Raw genomic sequence first — 18,926 nt, 5'->3', positions numbered from 1 at the left:
CTCATACCAATTCAGCACTTGTGATAATAAATCTTTCGCTGAAACTGAGGTCTCTGCATATTAGTGACAGCACAGTACTGAGGCTGAGACTGATAATGGTATGAAATAATAATCTCTTTTAAAATAGAAATTATTTGATGAACATTAACATGAATTTCAGCATAAATACAGGGTGTGCTTAGTACTATTTAACATGACCTTCATTTTGATGACAGCTCTAATTAGGTAGGTTTTATAGAAACTGACTATTAGTTATGTTTGCATTAGTGGAGAACCCCATATATTGTGTTTATCTGCAGTTTTGTGATTTTCACCCTTTCCTTATCAGTTTTGTCTTATACAATGAGTTTAATCCCTTGAGCAGATGAACATCCATACAAGTGTTCCCTGGCACAGGTGCCAGGAGGAGAGTGCACTGTCAGCTCAAGTCCACAGCACTCAGAAAGGCTGTCCAGGCTATTCCAGAGAAGGAAGAGCATCAGTTGAGCTGCATCAGCTTCCTCAAGCAGTGTACCATTAAGTCTCTTGGACATTACTGCTGACCTAGGGAAGAGGGATAACATAGGGATAACAGTCTGGTATTTGAGGGATCCAGGCCTGTTTAACATGCATTCAGAGGATTTGCATGTGATTTGGCTGTGCTTTACAATTATGTCAGGTTTATCAGATTGACCCAACAACAGCAGACTTCTCCAGCCACCAGCACAACAATTAGAGCAAGACTTGCTCTTTAGGTCCAATATTTTTTAAAGATGTTTGTTTGCATAAAGAGGTTCACAGGGAAACAACAATTACTTGATAACATTCTCTTCCATGCTTGTGCCCTCTCTAAGTGCCAGATTCATTCTGTTGATTTTACTCTTGGAGGGACAGTGTAATTCTAATCCAAAGCATTTTCTATATCTTTCCTTTATTTGCAGCATGTGTCTACCCTCAGCTTTTCCTTAAGCCCTCACCTGATCTGTGTAGGATGGGTTCACATGCAAGTTTAAATTTGACAGAGGATGAAAAGCTGCTATAGAACATAAAAATGCTTTGTAATTTGAATTTGCAAATTAGGAGTTTCTCATTTTTTGAGGTAACTTTATGGTATTTTGGGATGGCATATGCAAATTCTCGTTTCAGTTGTTAATTCTAACAATCTACTCTTTCTTAGTAAAAGTTCATGTTCCCTTAGTTTTTGGTATTATTAGATTATGAGGCTACAGGGAGGAATCCTGTTCATGAAACATGACATTTTTCATCACTGCTAAGAAAAAAGCCATGTTTGGGTCTACAAACATTAAGGAATTTTAATTGAAATGGATAGAAATTGCTGTTTAAGGAAATATTCCTGCATTGTCATTATACTTCTAGTTTAACAATCCTCTGTCTAAATGTAATGTACAGCCAAGATTCTGAATGTAGATGAGTCAGGATTTTTCCAGAAAATTTAGAAATAGCTCTTTTGGAATCTGTGAAAAATTTGTTTTTCCTTGCATGCTGTTATGCATCGTCTTTTATTTATCAAAATGTAATTTGCTGCTTCCATTCCTTCTACTTTAACCTACAAGGAGTTAGTAGCTAAGGACACTGATCCTGAATGTCAGCTGTAAGGTATTTTTTTTCCCCAAGCAGAAGAGGGAGAACAGTTTGGAGATGTGGCCCATGACTCTGAGAATGGCTCACAATGGCTACAGTACTGTTAAAAATCAAACAATTTATCAGAACTCTTGCAGATTAGGATTAGAAGAAGAAGGGAATGGAGGATTGATGAAAGGGGAAATATGAAGTGACTGAAACCCTACTCTCATTACAAACAGTTGATTGTTTTTCTATTCAAGGTCAATAAGTGCAAAACATTGAGTTTGCTAATCAGATGAGAACTTCATTACTTTGTTTCAGAGACCAAGGCACACATCATTTTTAGCTGCAAAAGTCTGTGGTTTTACTTCACAAAGTTAATTGGAAGATTTGATTTAAAAAATAAGCATTTAGAAATGTATTTTTTTAAAGGTAGTGACAAGAAAGGTGCTAAAAGTGCTCCAGCTTTGAATAATATAAAATATATTTAAGAACAGACTACATTTTTAAAAAAAGCTATGCCTATATTTAGGGAAGATATTTTCAACCCAATAATCTATAGCAGCAGAGTACAAAGTTGAGCACAGCAGACAGGGACCATTGAGCTCCTGGAGTTAAGGGTGCATTAGTGTTTCTATTACAGTCTTGTGTATTTTGCAAGATCAGATGGTTATAGTAATTGGTTCCAGACTGAAACGTAGCTAGGAAGATTGAGACCTGAGATCACAAGTTATACTTTTAGAAATGTATTCTGGGAATTGCTTAAACTACTGTGGTTTGTTTATGTTATGCTGGATTCCCAAGGTCCCCATTAAGGTTCACAGTTGCATTAAAGGCAATTTTGATAAACAGGCACAATACCCATACCAGTAGTTTGCCGTCTCAGCTGAGGGTGTGGTTTCAATGGGTGCTTAATTCAAGTCAGGGCTAGCGAGTGTATGACTGAAACACGGGACAGAAATCCCACTTGGGCATGCTGAGGTCTGTCAGCTCACCAGGAGGAGCACAAGGATCAGCCTGCCCACCCTGTATCTACAGGGACAGCTTTGAGCTCCTTGAGGGCTGATAGCACCGTTGGCTGCTGATCTTTGCTCCTTGGCTGTGCAGGCTGACTCAGGGAAAGGGATAACCTGTTCACAGAATCATTCAGGTTGGAAAAGACCTCTAAGGTCATTGAGTGCAACCTTTGAGTGATCAGCACCTTGCCAACTAGACAAAGTGCACCACACCATAGCTATCCCACTCCCTCTTTTTTGAGCCCCCATCCTTGGTTGTGCTCTGGCATGATCTCTGCATGTGGAGCAACCTGAGCCAAAAGACATGCAGTGCTTCTCATTTGAAACTTGGGGACAAGCTGCAAGCTAAGGAACAAAGCAAATTGTTCCCTTTGTTTTAGATTCCCCATAAAGCTTTGTGGGTTATGTTTGGCTCACTGTACCTGATCTGCACATTTTCTGTGGCTGAGCAGAGCACTGGGCTAGGAACGTCTGTCACATTGACTAAGTGTCCTTCAGAAAAGTAGTCCTGGATCTTCCTAACTTGGGGTTTAGTTTAGAGGTTGTTTCCTTTGGGATTACATTCTTTCTGGGACTGAAGAGAAATAGGCTTATGTTGTTGTTATTGCTAAAAGCAGGACAGGCTCTCCATGCCTTGTTCTGTTCCTGGCTGTATCTTGAGAACAAAGGTGTTGATTTACCCTCACCATCTGACAGTGTTGTATCAGGAAAGTAATAGCTTTGAGAGCAAAGAACTGAACTTCACATTATATGTTTTCTAAACTATTATTTTCAAAAATGAGCATGAAAACACTTTCTTTTTCTGGTGTGAATGAGATGTTACTGTCGCATTTGGCCTGAGGTATTTATGATTTACTCCACAGAATCAAAACACAGTTTATAAAGAGTTTGTCACAGAGCCTCAGGTAGTTAGTTATCCACTTGCTGCTGAAAAAAAAGATAACTGATAGGAAGAACACACAGAATTTTTAGAGAGACATGGACATCTGTATGTAAGGGACTGTGTAGCTAGAAACACTTGTCTTTTCATACTGTTAGAATTTTGAAAAGTTTTTTATGCTATGTATTGGTTCTTGCAAATTGCTTGCCAATTTAATATCAGCAGCATCTAAATAGTAAGTAATTGCTTATGATAATGAGCACAAACTAATTTACTGGAATATGTTAATATTCACAATGCACTTTAGAACAGCAGGGTATTCAAAAAATACTATTCTGTTGTTTAATTGCAGTGTTTAGGTTGCATTGTTATTGCAAATGCTGGCAATATCATCACAAAGCCAGCCTCTCATTGAATAGCCTCCTTACTGGGACTCCAGCATGTGAGTAGGTAGGGTCCTTTGAGAACTAAACAGGATATGAACAAAACCTTCTGGATTTAAATTATGATTCTTAATTTCTGATTGATGTTACTTACAAGAATAGGCAGAGAACCTTTTATGACTTTTTAAATTTAAAACTTAACAAATTTCAAGTCCAATAACATTCAATTTCTATGTTAATATTTGTGTGTTTTCAATTGAATCAATATTTGTGTGAGATGCAGAAACATACCTAGGAATATGTTTTATGTTACAGAAATGCTGTAAGAAAATACTGTAGTGAAGGAGTCCTTCCAAGCTGGTGTGCTGCTGTTCATTCCGCAGGACTGGTGTTTAGTGTATTTGAAATGTTGTTTTTTGCTTTGTTTCTTTGGAAATGTTCTGTTTTACTTTGGGATGAGATTTTTTGAGCAAGAAGAATTAGAATAGTAGAATTAGAATTAGAAGAATACTTATTGAAAAATGGGCTATCCCTGAGCACATTTCTTCACAGAATTATTTTCTACATGCATTGGTATCACTTACAGTTTTGAAGGATTCTTGACATCTTTATGTATGTTATTATAGAGTACTGTATTAGAGTAAGGCTTTCCAAACTATTGAATACTGATCTTCAGGATATTAAAAGCACTCATAATCTCCTCCAGCCAGACCTTTGGAAGTGAGTGGCCTGCACAAAATCACTGCACTAATTAGGCTGGGTTAGTCTTCAGAGGGTGATTAACTGCTCACCTTTCTTGCATACACGAGTGAATTAAGTTAAGGTAGCACTGGCGTATGGAGTGTCAGAGCCAACACTACTAGAGTTAGTCCCTGGTGAGATCATTGAACAGTTTGGAGTCCAAAACTCTTTTGTCAAGTTCTCTCCAAACATTGTTATGGAATCCAGTGCTTAAACCACACTGATTAGTTAACCCTGTAATCCAGTGAAAAGCATTAAGATGCATGTTTTTTACTGCATCTCTTTATCCTCTGAATCTGGTGGAGAATTGTTGCTTACAAACAACAGCATAAGGGCTTTGCAAAGAAGAATAGCAGCAATTATCATAATGACAAAGCATGTAGTGTTTCTGTGCCAGGCTGCAATTGAAAATCTATTATGTTGTGGAACAGAAAGAAGTGGGAAGGAAGTGAATTGGCCCAACCTGGCTGGCCCCTGTTAGCTCTTATTATAATGGTCTAATAACCTTACAGATTTAAGTACAAATACAGCTGTGTCTGTGTACCCCTATTAAACACTGTTTGTGTCATGCACAGATTTGATAATGTAAGTAAACACTGGTGTTCCAAAGTCAATCCCTGGGATAATGACTGTGAAAATTCTCCAAATGAAGTATCATCTGTAGCTGCTTGCTGGTTCTTATCTTCAAGTTCTTTGAGACAACCAAGCAAACACTTTCATATCATGTTCCACTTTTACTTGATACTTTTTGGAGGTTTGAGTGCATATAATGCTGGAGAAGACTACCTTTGGCTTTTAAACTTGATTTGTATATAAAATGGAATATCCTGCAGTTTTGTTCATGCTTGGAATTAGGGAGATGGTACAACACCACAAGACTGCACTCAATGTGCATCTCGCTCATCAGTTCTTCCCTGTGCCAGGTCTCCTTCTGAGATGCCTCTGAGCAGCTGCTTCATGGGTGGATTCATGTGCCTCAAGGAAAATTGGTGTTTTTCCAAAGATTTCATCTCTTGTATTTCATTTGATTTCATTTTTGCTACAAGAAGAATGGTTGCTATTTTCACATTTCAAGATGTAACATCTCTAAGAAACTGTGCTCTATTTTTCTTCAGCTGTAGTCCAGGTCTGACTACTCAAAAACATTCAGAAATGCTGCCACAAGAATATTTTTGTCTGCTAAACACTGGTAGTTGACTAATTAGTAGGAGAACATGAATGCCACAGAACTCCTTACTACTCTTCAGTACCTTTGCAAACTAAAACTTCATTGCACATTGCCCATAATAGAATTACCTGCTCTCAGCAGAGGCTCCCTCTCAGCAAACCCTGTAATTTGGGTTGTTGCCAGTACCTTCTTTCTGCTGCAAGCAACAGCAGCATCTTATCTTAGTCCAGCATCTGACATCCTTGGGTGTGGATCATTTTTCAGTGACTTTAGCAGGCTTGCAGTTAGCAGTGCTTCCATTTTCAGCATCCTCTATCTTTCTTCCAAGAGAAGTTTTGGCTATTTTTGAGAGCTCTCTAAGGATTTTTTCAAGATTCAATTATGAGATGCACAATTTAGCAAGGAACATAATATAAACGTCACTTAAAAATAACTAAGTTAATGTAAGAGTGAATAGCTGGAATATTGTATTAGTAAGAAAGCCAATAAGAAAAAAAGACTTTAGCCTAGAAGCATGCTAGGCACTTGCAGCCAAGCTTCTGTCCATTCTAACACTATTAAATGACTTAAGGCCAGCTGTTCCAAATGTTTTCATCCCCATTTAAGGAAGGGGGGTTATTTTTAAAGGTTGCCGGAGATGCAACAACACTTCTGAGAATTGGGATATTGCTGTAGGTGCTTGGATAAAAACCTAACTTCAGGCACTAATGTTTTGCATGAATTACTTACAAATACTATTTCTCTGAAAAGAACACTGCCTTTTGATAGATCTATACTGAGAAACTTTAGTTTTGTTTTTCCTTTTGCTGGTTTTTGGCCTGTGTGCACACCTGTGCAGAGCTACTTTTGTGAGAGATGCTCAGGTCCTAGTTTCTGTCTTTTCTGTCTTCAGCTGACTCCTTTCCCAGCTGAGTCAGCAAGATGGGGAACTCTAACAGTTCAAGTTACTTGGCTTAGGGAATTTTTAACTTTTGCCAGGTATCTGGTGAGTTTGTAAAGTCCATGGACTAGAACCACTGAATGATTTCACACAGGCACCAACAGATGGTGACAACATTTGGTGTCTATCAACCTGCATAGTATTTGAGCTAATGTCCTAGTTCCTGCATCCTGTTACAAATCCCTTCAACTAACTATCCCCTTCACTGTGTTCACTTTGGATTTGGAACATCTAATAAGCCATTAGAAGCAAATCAGTGCATGTGAAGGTAATTTATTTTAATGGGCCTGATTGCAGCTGTGGTTAAATTGAAGTTCAGGCCTTGACAATTCCTGGTGTCAGGAGTTGGATAGTCCTGGTGTCTGTGAGAGTACCTGACTATAGTGATTTCAACCAGACAATGAGTTGAGGAGTACATTTTGAGCAGGTAGCTTGGTGTGTAGCTGCAGTGTGAGCTGCAGGCTGGGCTACAAGGGCCAAGAACCCTTGAGCCCAAGTGAGCTCAGGGACCTGTGTCCCAGCCAGGGGACTGGACACTCAGGGGCAGCAGGAGCCAACCATGGAGAGTTTGGTGCACTTAGACTGTGAGGTTATAACAGCTCAAGATCCCTCCTTGAAGGTACCAGCTTGAGCCAATATTTTATTTTGTTATTCCATTATTCTATTGTTTAGCTATTGCACCATGACCAAACTATTTTAAGGCTTTGGGCTTAGGCTGTGTGGCTCTGCTATGGGAAGCCCAGTGTGGAGCTGGTGAGGAGACTTGGTGTGCTTGTGTGAGTCTGGGGGTGTAGCTGGGAAGGGTCTCCAGCCCCAGCTCAGGTGGTGTGGGGGTGACTCCAGAGTAGCTCCTGGATGGTCAGGAAAGTTTCTTTAACAATGCCTTTGCATTTTATCTGTTTGGAAATACTTTTCAATCCATTGCCTTCTCATATGCGTTTCTCAACCACACAATTTCCACTTCTGTAGACGGCATTCAAGAAATTTAACTATATATTGACACAGTTGTAGGAGGACTAAAACCTTCCCTTATTTATAGATGCTTAGCTTTTAAATTCTTTTTGGCAAGCTTTAAAAATCAGACATGTTTTATCCTTGTTATCTTTAATAGAGTTATAATGGATTAAAATGTTTCATGTTGAGTGCAATATGATATTTAAAGCAGACTTTAATTTCCAAAATATATCATTTTCTACCCATCTACATTGCATAAAGGTCCAAGGCCCTAATGAGGAATTACTTGCCTTACATTTCATATAGCATGATTTCAAATTCATTTTAAACAGCATTTATACTGGAAAAGTGATAGATAATAGGCAACCCATGGAATTTTTAAACTGCAAGAATCTGGAGAAGAACAATAATTTTCTTTTATCACTCTGTGCCAGATTTGTATTAGACTGTATCCTTTCATAAAATAGTGATTTTTTTTTTTTTTTTTTTTTGGTGTAAGTCAACATATTTATGAGCTCAACAAACCACAGAACTTTTTTTTTCCTGTGGATGTTTCAAATAAAAATAATTTTGCAGAATCAGTGCCATAATATTATCAAGTCTGTTAGGATTCAGTTAATCAACTCATGTTTTGGTAATAAGTCAGATGAACAAATACTCTTAGTTTCTATTCTCTTAGGAGTCCTTTCAGCTATCTCTTGCTTAGCTAAGGTCCTTCTCAAAATGATATTCATTTTAAATCCAATTGGAGGCTCTTAGTTCAATGTCCCTACTCAAACTGAGTAGCACTTTACTCCAGATAAGTGATCTAATCTAAATCAATGGGGTCATTTGAGGTGTAAGATGCTACTTGATTTAAAATATTAAAATCACTCTAGATGGAAAATTCCCTAAATTCTTTGAAACTTTCATTATAACTATGTCATTTATGGTGCTAAGAATTATGCTGACTTGGAAAATTATGCTAAGCTGTGTCAGGGTTTTTCTTTATAGATACACATTTGTTGAGCCATTGTTACTCACAAATTTTAGTTGTTTGTCACTTTCTAGCCCTATTTATCAATAGAGCTTGATAGCAACTGGGGAATTTAAATAAAAACTTTTGGAATGGGAATGGAGTATTTTTTCACCCACTTCATTACTGCATGGAAGGTAAAACATAAACATTGGTCCAAATATCAATGCCATAGTCTGGAAGAAAGGATAAGTGGAGAAAGGACTGGTTTTCTTAGGGGGTTTTTCTGTGGTTTGAGGAGAAAACTTTGTTTCTGTGTTAGTATCCTGAATCTTCAACAAATGCCACTGGAAAGGGCAGGATGCTCAGCGTGACTTGGGATTGTGTTGGTTCTATTATCACTTAGACCTTTACCTGGAGACAGCTCTCAGGCATAGCTGAATATAATAAACCACACACAGCACTGGTTTATAGGTCTCTCTGAAAAATTGGATGCAGGGTGATGAAAAATCCTGTAGGCTCTGATAAAGCAAGTCATGGTCACCTTAATGCTTTGGGAAGAGGAGTTCTGTAATGTAAAGTTGTGCTTGAATTAATAGTAATAGATGCTGCTTTGTTGGTACATTTAAATTAATTTCTCCAGCTGATTGAGTTGGTTGAGGTGTTGGAATGATATGGTTTCAGCCTCACTTACAGAAGCATGGAATTTTAGAGCTCAGGTGTAGCACAGTGATATGTTTCCATAAAAGGCTGACAGGAGGCCAATAGACACTTTCCAGCTGCTTTATTTTTCTCAGCATTTTCTCTTTACCTGGAGAGAAGATGATATCATTAACGATAATATTAATAACAAAACCCAGCAATGATCTTTGCCAATGCTGCTTTGGTCAGTGAGTTTTCTAACAGTTACTCTGGAAGAAGGGAAGATCAATGAATGAAATAATGGAATTGCAAAGGAATTATGCTGTGCAGTTTGTGACCTTACAGGTGACAAATGTTAAGACTGTTTGTAGCAGTCCTAGTTTGGGCATGCAGTCAGATGGGTTCAAGGACCTAACTAGAAATTTTTAGTAGCAACCAATTTCCAGGAAAACTTTGAACCTTTATCAAGGTTTGCCAAGCTTGGTCAAAGGAACACCATAAATATTCTCCTAGTCGCTATTATCCACAAATCTAAGAGAATCTGGATAGAAAATAAGACATCCATTTCTACCCTTGTGACTCAAGGTCTTTGGACAGCTACAGGCAACAATCCCTTTGAAATTTTTCCCCAGGGAATGCACCTCTTCTGCTATTAAATAGCCTGATGTAGCTTTTTCAGGAGAGCAGTTCCAATCCATATTCAGGCTTTTGCCCAGATTTGTGGGGGAGAGAGTATCAGAATGCCTTCAGGAAGCATTCAGTTAAATTTGCTCTTTAGTTTGAAATATTTCTTCCAGAAGCTCTTTCCATCTCCTTCTCATGGTTAACCCTAATGGCCATACCCTCCTCACCTCAACCCTATGGCATATATTCTCTCTTCTGTGTAAACAATTGATAATATATCAAAGTCAAGGAAGAAGCAATACACAAAAGTTGTATTTTAATCCACCAAGGGGATTATTTTGAAACCCCCTCCTCTCCCTCTCTCTCCCTGGAATATCATGTTTCTGGCTGGAAGCATCCCTTCCTTTACTTACCTTAGAAAATCTGTACAAATATATGTACAGAAATTTTGTGTGTTTTTCTCAACTTCAGCTTGTGCACACTTAAAATACATAGATGAATAGGTAAAAAAGAGAATTAATGGAGATTTATATGCTCCTCTGAACATAGTAAATATAAATAATGCCTTCATATAGATGCTTGGACAATTGTATATATATATATGTATGTTTTCTTATTGTAAATTCTTCATTCTTGATAATTAATAGTAGCCTGCACTAGTCTCACTGGATTCAGTGGGTTTGTCAATGCAAGTAATTACTTACTGAGGGGAATAAGAAGGTTCACATTGTAGCCCAGAATGAAGCACTGATAAGATATAGAAAGAAGAAAATTATATTATTGGGTAATTTCTTGTTGCTAACAGTCTTTACCCTTCATATTTTAAATAATAGTTTAACATTGCTTTTCTGTTAATGAAAGTGCAGCTAATAGTTTTCATTACAGAACTTAACAGGCTTTAGTCTTCAGTTTTTCAGTCACAGAGTATGATGGAATCACAGCTTATGAGGGTCCAGAGCTCAATCAAACCATTCCATTCACTTCATAAGCACCTGAAACCTAATGTGAATGTTGAAAATAAATGTTATGCTACTTACATTATATGGGATAAATGGAATTATGTACATTACCCTTCAGTGCAATATACCTTAAACTCAAAATTGGAATGAACATGGGGAAGGCAGAAAGCTGTTGATTTGAGCTAACTATTAAGCTACATCAAATGTGACTTCAGAGCAATAAATATTGAAAAGCTTTGCAGTCATAAAGAATAATAAATACAGCAAATGGGTTCTAAACAAAATATTTATCTGCTTAATACTGTAGAGGTAAGCAGATGTCCTGGAGTTGCTGCCAGACTGTGCTGAAATGAATGCACTATTTCATAAAAATGAATTTTGCAAACAAGTAGGACTTCAGAGACCCAGGCCATTAAAAAACATTACTGTATCTTGACCACTGGCATTTTGTTACAATGGGAACCATGCTTTCATGGGGAAGAATTTCAAAGAGCTGTGTGGACATTTTTCCTAAACATTGTGTGTCTGCATGGAAGCATAAAGAATTAGGCAGTAAATTCTGTGGCTGAGAGATATAACTGGCATGTTACAAAGTTGCCTGCTTACAAGTACTGTGCTGATGGCATTGCTATTCTTGGCATTATAATTCCTCTGCTTTCAATTCTCTGGAGATGATAAACTCCAAACAACACAGTGCCACAAGCTAAGGGAGATGGCTGGGGTTTCGTGACAATGTTCTGAAAGACAGCAGAGACATTATGAGGTTTGTCAGAGAGCATAAAAGCCTTTATGAAACAAGTGAATTAGCCTTCCTCTGTTGTTTCCTACCATATCCAAAACTGATAGTAAGGAGGGTTGCTTCCCACAACTGCTCAGTTTCTAGTGTTTAATAGTTAATTGGAGGCTGGGCTATAAGCTGAGATCAATCCCAGAGTAATAAATTTTACATTATTATATTTGTCTTTCTTGAAATATAAACACCAGAGGATCTATTCTCAAATGGCTTCCGACCCATTTTTTCCATAATTAATACAGGAAATTCGAAGAACGTGACTCCCCGTACAGCTCAGACAGAGGCAGATCTGTATTCATCAGCATGGATTAATTAGTCTTTTACCAGACACACAGCTACTTCCAAGAGCTACAAAATGGGCAGTTATAAAGGAGGGAAAGCTTTCTCATAAAAACCCATAAACCACATGTTCTCGTGGATTAGAGATACTTTTTAAAACGTTGATGTTTATTCTATGTAGTTGAAGATTTACAGCTAGGTTTATCCAGCTCCACTGACATTGACCTTGCCTTCAATGCGGCAGCAGTATGGAATGAATTGCTCTTCCCTGGTTGATTTGAAGGGCAGTATTTAACACAAAAATGCAGCCAAGACTCATTCTGAGTAAGAGCAGCAGAGCCTCTCATTGTTCAGATCTGAAGACTTACTTCTGGGTCATTGTATTCACTATGACTCCACCATGCTTGGCAGGCTTTTTCTTTGTCTTATAAATTGGGTAAACACATCCAAGACAACCAAGAAAAGGAGAATTATGCACTGCCACTTAAATCTTGTGGACTGTTCTAACAGCTTTATCTGTGACATTGAGGTGTAAGGAGTTGTTTTTCCTTCTCATTTTTGTTGCTTATAAGGCCCTCATTCATGACCTGACACAATGTTTTATGAAGTCAACAGTAAGGCTGTCACTGTTTTTAATGAGCTTTGGATCAAGCCCTCAGTTTTTCATCAACACAGAAAAAAATCCTTTCACTGCAGACACCACAGCGACATAAACCCCATGAAGGTCCCAACTCTTCAGTTGGAGATTTGGAGTCAACAGTGGCAGCAAAGGGGAGAATTTGGGGGATCTATTACCTGTTCAATGTGTCTTTGTTCCAGGATGTATTGTAACTGTGAAGACACACAGCAGATTGTTGTACATTTCAGACCACTGGCTAGGAGGAAAGCAAGGATGGGAGAGCAGGAGGAGGAGGATTTTGTCACACACATCCTATACCAGACACCTTTTTCCCAAGTCCATTACCAATCCCTGGCACAGCCCCAATCTTCGCCTCTCTTGCAAAACTCTTTATTATAAAGATAAAACATGATTTCACTTAAAGTGTAAGTGAAATCTTAAATAACAGACCTGCTGTTGTCTTTGTTTTTGCTGAAAAAAGTTGACAAAGTATCCTGACGCACATGCTGGTTGGTATATTTGCATTAAGAGAAAAGCCAGCAGGTCTATTTGAAGCACAGTGAAACTCTCTCACAAGTGTATTAATATAAAATGAGATTTACAGTGATTTTAGTGGTATGAACCATGCATATATTATTATAGACTGATGGCACTACCAAAACTCTGTAATTAACAGGCATGCAGTTCCATGAAGGAAAAGTGATGTTAGAAACAAATAAATGAGATCTTTTCAAGAAGACCAAGTGTCCTTTTTGCATTGCAGCTGACACAAAGCAGGTTGCACAGCAGTAGAGTAAGGTTTTGAGATGTGGGAGTTCAATAAGTGGTATAAGTGTACATTTCTTTTTGGTTTTTACTACCCTCTGAGTAAAGAATTTCTTCCTAGTATCTAATCTAAATCTTTTCTCTTTTAGATTAAAAATATTCCCACTTGTCCTATCATTACCTATTTGATGAAATAGATAAAATGTAATAAAAATAGATAAAATGCAATAAAATTGAGAGTAGCCACACTTTGAGACAGCTTTGCACAGACAGGAGAACTAGACATCTATATTTACAATGCATTAACCTATCTCCCTAAGCCTTGACCTACCCTCATGGAAAAGGAGTAGACAGCTTGTAGTGACTTTTCCAATGAAAGATCAAATGTATGCACAATTTTCCTCCTCTGTGCTGTTGCTATTGTTAAGATAAAAGTTTTAAATGGAAAATGTCCGGATATGCTGCTATTTTAGTTCTGAGGAAATATGCTGGTGATGAAGTTAAGCACCTGAGTGCTAAGTGGTTTTGGATTACAACACTTGTTTCAAACAGATTATAGATTTTATAAGTGCACCCTGGATATAACGTGTAAAGATTTCCACTTTTAAAAGATGTACATTGAGCATTATGCAAATAAGGCATTGCTTACTCAGATGGTAGACTAATCTCTTTGTCCTGACATGACAAGTAATGTGTGTTTCCACTTGTTATCCCTATCTGTCACAAGATGATAAACCTCAGATTTGTAAAAGTCTTATCTGGATGTATTTGTTAACATCTTGCTCTGCTGGCCACTACCATGTATCATTTTTATTGTGTTAATAAGTTGCTGCTTTTTTTTTTTTTTTTTTTTTTTTTGTTAGTCGTGAGGAAAACTGGAATTACTTGATTTCTCCACATAGGTCCAGTTGAGGAAGTCCAGTTGAGGAAAGCTTTGATTTAACTCATCCATCCTCTACATATCACAGAAATATGTTCATCAAGCATAAGCTTAAGAGCTCTTCCAAACAGATACGCATTTCTGAATCAGAGCTATGGTATTTCAAGCCTTTTCACTTGCAATTAAGTTATATTCACTGCTGATTGCACAATATAAAACCCACTAATATTTCACTCGCTGCATAATTTTCAGAGATAAAGACCTCTTCACATTGAAACACATCCTATGAATCCATTTCCTACGTGAGAACCTGATTTTTGTAGGGCGTGCGATCTGTGCGTGGGTTCGCACCGGAGCGAGCGGGCTGATTATATTTATTTATATTTTTTTCTTTTTTTTTTTTTTTTTAACAGCGGGGACAACGTACATCTTTAGCAAAGGTGGTGGACAAATCACTTACACGTGGCCTCCCAACGACAGGCCGAGCACCCGGGCAGACAGACTGGCCATAGGGTTTAGCACTGTGCAGAAAGAGGCTGTGCTGGTGCGAGTGGACAGCTCTACTGGCCTTGGAGACTATCTAGAGCTGCACATCGTAAGTATTAGCACCAGAGGCAAGAGATTCCTTCTTGTCTCTGTTGTTGCTGCGTTTGTGGGGTTTAAATTTATGTTGTCTGAGTGTGATTGTCAATAGCGAACTAAATGATGCTGGTTTATTTCATATGGTGTTGTGCAGGGTCTCAGGTAAACTCAAAAGTGCTTTTTATTTGCTACAGTGCTACTTTTCATGGCTTTTCAATTAAAAATCATACAGGTATACCTGTACAGATAGAGCAGTTTATTGCAGTGCAATTACATGGAAGAGAATTTAGCAGTGTCAGAGGAAGGTATGTTTATCCTGGGGAATCTAATCTGGAATCTCATTCAGCTCATTGTGCTTATTGTTAATATTAGAACTTGTCCTTTCATTTCACCACTTTTTTTGCCATGGTAAATCTTAAGCAGAAAGACTTTCAGCCTAGGAAGTCTTAAAAAGTAATTTCAGCTGCCTTAAAACAAGGAACTAGCAATCAAAATTGAAAGCATGTGGAGTTTTATGGCGTCATAAATAAATGATCAATTGAGAAAAACATAACTAGAGCAGTATAAATTTTTGTTGTTTAGATTAATCTGAACTTTGTTAATGTGTTAGTTTGATTTTTATTTGAGAATGTCTCTACTTTCAGGAACAGTTGAGTTCTCTTTGAATGAAATTACTTATTGATCTATAACCAATTACACTTTTACCCTCAGAAGGCATTCAGCAGTGATCATTTTCAAAATTAGATGGGATTATGGTATTCAATCTTCCCAGACTCCTTTTTTTCTGCAAAGGCACTCTTACATTGTGGACTAAGGTGATTTTAAAAAATTCATTTACTGGCTTGAGTAAATAAACAAAGAAAGAAAACCTTAAATAAAATTCAGAGGTTGTCTATACCCTTTATCTTTCATTGAATCACATAGACAAAATAGTTGGCTGGTATTGTGAAATCTTAGTTTAAAAATGTGAACAAAGCAACTTCTCTCAGGTGCCAGAAAAACTGAGAACCAACCTACATGTTTCAAGCCTACATATTGTGCTGCTAGACAGAATTTAAATATTTGCTTTGCAAACACCAGGCACCTTATTATAATTTACCTGTTTATTTGTGATCTCAGTGCAAACCCACCTTCTGTGGTCAACACAGTTGCTTTCTTCTTACAGTTTTTTCTTGTTTATTAGCATACAAAGGAATGTTTTCTTTGTAATTTTACTACACCTGACATCTATCAAAATGATAATATTTGTTTGCTCTTCTATTGAGCCATGATATTTCTATTTTAAAGCAAACATTATGTTCATTAATGATGAGTTTGAGATCAAAAATTATTTTCTGCTCATAAATGTTTGTGGTTTTCAATCCTTTTTTTTTCTCAAGTAATTTTCTTGTACCCATGCTGTAGCAAAAGATGGTAAAACAAAAGAATAATTGAAAGTTTTCTATGGACAGAAATACTACCAGCTTAATAGGGATGGTGGAAATGGGAAATTATACTTTAGTGGTTCTTTTGAAATTTCTGTGAATCAGCAAAGCCTTTTATCATCCTCCTCTGTGAGGTGATATTGGCTTTCCCCTGCTGCCTTTGCAAGGGTCTTTGGGAGCCTCCCTGAGGCCTGCTCTGCTTCAGAGCAAAATGGTAACTGTGTGAAATTTCACTGGAATGAGGTTTGACCTTCTGAGAGCAGCTTCAGTGTAGTCTGTCCCTAGAGTGGAGACACTGAGGGATTGACCTGAAATCCTGAGACATTTGGCAAGGATTTTTATAAGGGTTGTCAGTGATAGATAAAGCTTGGAAAACTACTGGGATATAATTTCCCAGAATCTAATTCAAATAAGGATAGTATTCAAAGGGAAGTTGAAAGGCAGTATTTTCAAAAGCACTTGTGACACCTAAGACCATATATCTTATTAAGTCAGTTGAGCTGCAGATACTTCTGAGAATTTTACCTGAGATCCATTTTAGCTCAGAAAGATATTGTGAGATATCACAGTTATAAAAATGAAGAGAATACAGAAACAGGGAGGTCTACATATGTGTTATATTTGAAAAATAGTTAATTTGGTCTAAATATTGCCATATTGGCAACTACTGTGTTAATAATAAAAACAGTAGGAGGGGTTTGTCATTCAAAACTTTGTTGGTTCACCAATGCTGAGATGCCACTAGGAGTTTCTTACCACTAAACAACCAGAAACATGCTATGGATAGTGGAAGGAGATAAAACTAGAAGGAAGGAAGTGCTTAATTCTGCATGTTCCTTTGCAGGTACCCACTCACCTGTTTGTGTCATGAATGTGCATGAGCAAAATGTGCCTGTGTACCTTGTGTACCATCTGTGTATGGATAATTCACCTGCATGTGGTGGCAAAAAGAGTTGCACTGGAACTACTGCTTTAAAAAAAATTAGATTATAGCCCTCACTGGCATGTTGGGGAGGGTGCTTGAGAGCTTTGAGGTAGCTTGCTCTTAACCTTCTTCATTCTAGAAATGGAAAAGGAAATTACAAGTTAGATTATGGTACTTCAGAGTGTGTAAACAGTTATTCTGTTTACTTAAAACAATGTAAACCTAATAATGATATCAAGCTTGTAACAAATTCTGATTTTAAAAATTGCTGCTTGATTGTCTGAATCACAGCTCTGGTGTTAGGTCAGGAACATATTTATTTAAAGTAATCCTTTAACCTCTCCAAATGACCATTGTTATAAGAAACATTTTTAGAAATGTGTAATCTGCATTGCTACCAGAAGCTTAACAGCTCCAGTGCAAATATTTTAAATTCCAAGACAGATTATGATAAAACTCCACCTGTACTGTAGCAGCACAAATATAAAGGACTGTTTGTGTGTATGATACATCTGCAACACAGTACTTCAGGAAAGGGATTTTAAAATGTTTTGGTCATCCAGAGCTGCAGAAATTAGCTTTCATTTCAATCACTTGACTTGCCATATGGAAGTGGTCTCCTGTTCTGTCTCTGCTGGGAGATCAAGTTCAAGAGGAAATAGATATCATACCTAAAATTCTACTGCCACTTCCTCTCCTGTTGATGGATAAATGAAGGACAGATAGCTCTGATAATTAATGCAAGCTTCCTTTTTTGGTTCTTTTCATGATATGGTCTGCATCCATCTCCATGTCACATGGGAAAAGGCAGCAGCTTTCCATGCAGTGTTCATTTAATCACCATGGGTACTTCTGTCCTTAACTTTTTGTCTGACTTCTAGTGTCCTTAGGTAATTCTGTCAGTGATTCCTGTTCCTACCTTCACTCTTCTTCTCTTCCCACCATTATCCCACGTCATTAGAAAGCAAATGCACAAATATATGGATAGTATTGTCTTCCACAAGCATTGTGCTCTTGCTGCCTCAAAATTTTAGCTTTCCTATGGTGAGGAAATGAAGTTAGACAAAGATATCACTTCAAAGGGCTAAAAAGTCCTGTTAAATTGCTCTTTCTGTCAATGCTGGTGACATAGGAAACTAATTCTCCTGTGATGCACAAGGGGTATTTGCATTGTTTGAGAAGAGTCATCAACAGACTTCATTGTAAAAAATATGTAAATTATACCATTATACCATGTTTTCATCTTTCATTGTTAAAATGAAAGACTTTATAACAAAATGTAACTTTTTTTTATGCCTGATGGAAAGAATCTGCAGTTTCTGTGTTTTTGTCTGTGTAGTCCATTTGAAAATCAAAGTATTTGCAGAGCACAAAGCAGCTGTTTATATGGTGACAGCTGATTTTGAAGTTGAGAACAAGAAGTTTGTATGGAGCATAAGGCCAGCAGGACCTTTAAAAGTATAAAGCTTTGGCATTCCAGAGAAGACACCCAGCCTAGGGCACGTGAGCTACTAAAGTGGAACTGGTCACTTGTCCTAACTCAAGCAGGGTGATAATTAATCTCATTTACAGGTATGGACCTGCTGAATTATATGAAGTGGTGATGATCATTCTGATAGGAAACATTCAGAGGTCTGAAATAAGGAATAAGGCAGATGTGGCAATGTTTGAATGTTGTCCTAACCCTCACCAGAGGGAAAGTGGGGGGAAATGCCCTGTGATTCCAGTGACAGAACAGTGACAGTCTGTCTATACTTAGGATTGAGAAAACATATCAAAATAAAAAGAAATAAAACTCAGGGTAGATTGTAGTAGATATTTTTGTTTTGCTCTA

At 37.5% G+C, this 18,926-nt stretch overlaps 1 protein-coding gene across 17 annotated transcripts in view; it reads left to right on the top strand.

Annotated features, from left to right (window-relative positions):
* The window catches only part of NRXN1 (neurexin 1), a 659,042-nt gene that overhangs the window by 437,322 nt on the left and 202,794 nt on the right, over window positions 1-18,926 (top strand). For all 17 annotated transcript variants that reach the window (XM_079298612.1, XM_079298607.1, XM_079298599.1 and 14 more), the window contains one exon: window positions 14,575-14,756. In XM_079298612.1, coding sequence (XP_079154738.1) covers window positions 14,575-14,756 — 182 coding nt within the window. The remainder of the gene's footprint in view (window positions 1-14,574; window positions 14,757-18,926) is intronic.

The sequence above is a fragment of the Erithacus rubecula genome, assembly GCF_903797595.1.
Source record: "Erithacus rubecula genome assembly, chromosome: 2".
Classification (NCBI taxonomy): domain Eukaryota; kingdom Metazoa; phylum Chordata; class Aves; order Passeriformes; family Muscicapidae; genus Erithacus; species Erithacus rubecula.
This window is presented reverse-complemented; position numbering and strand designations above follow the sequence as displayed.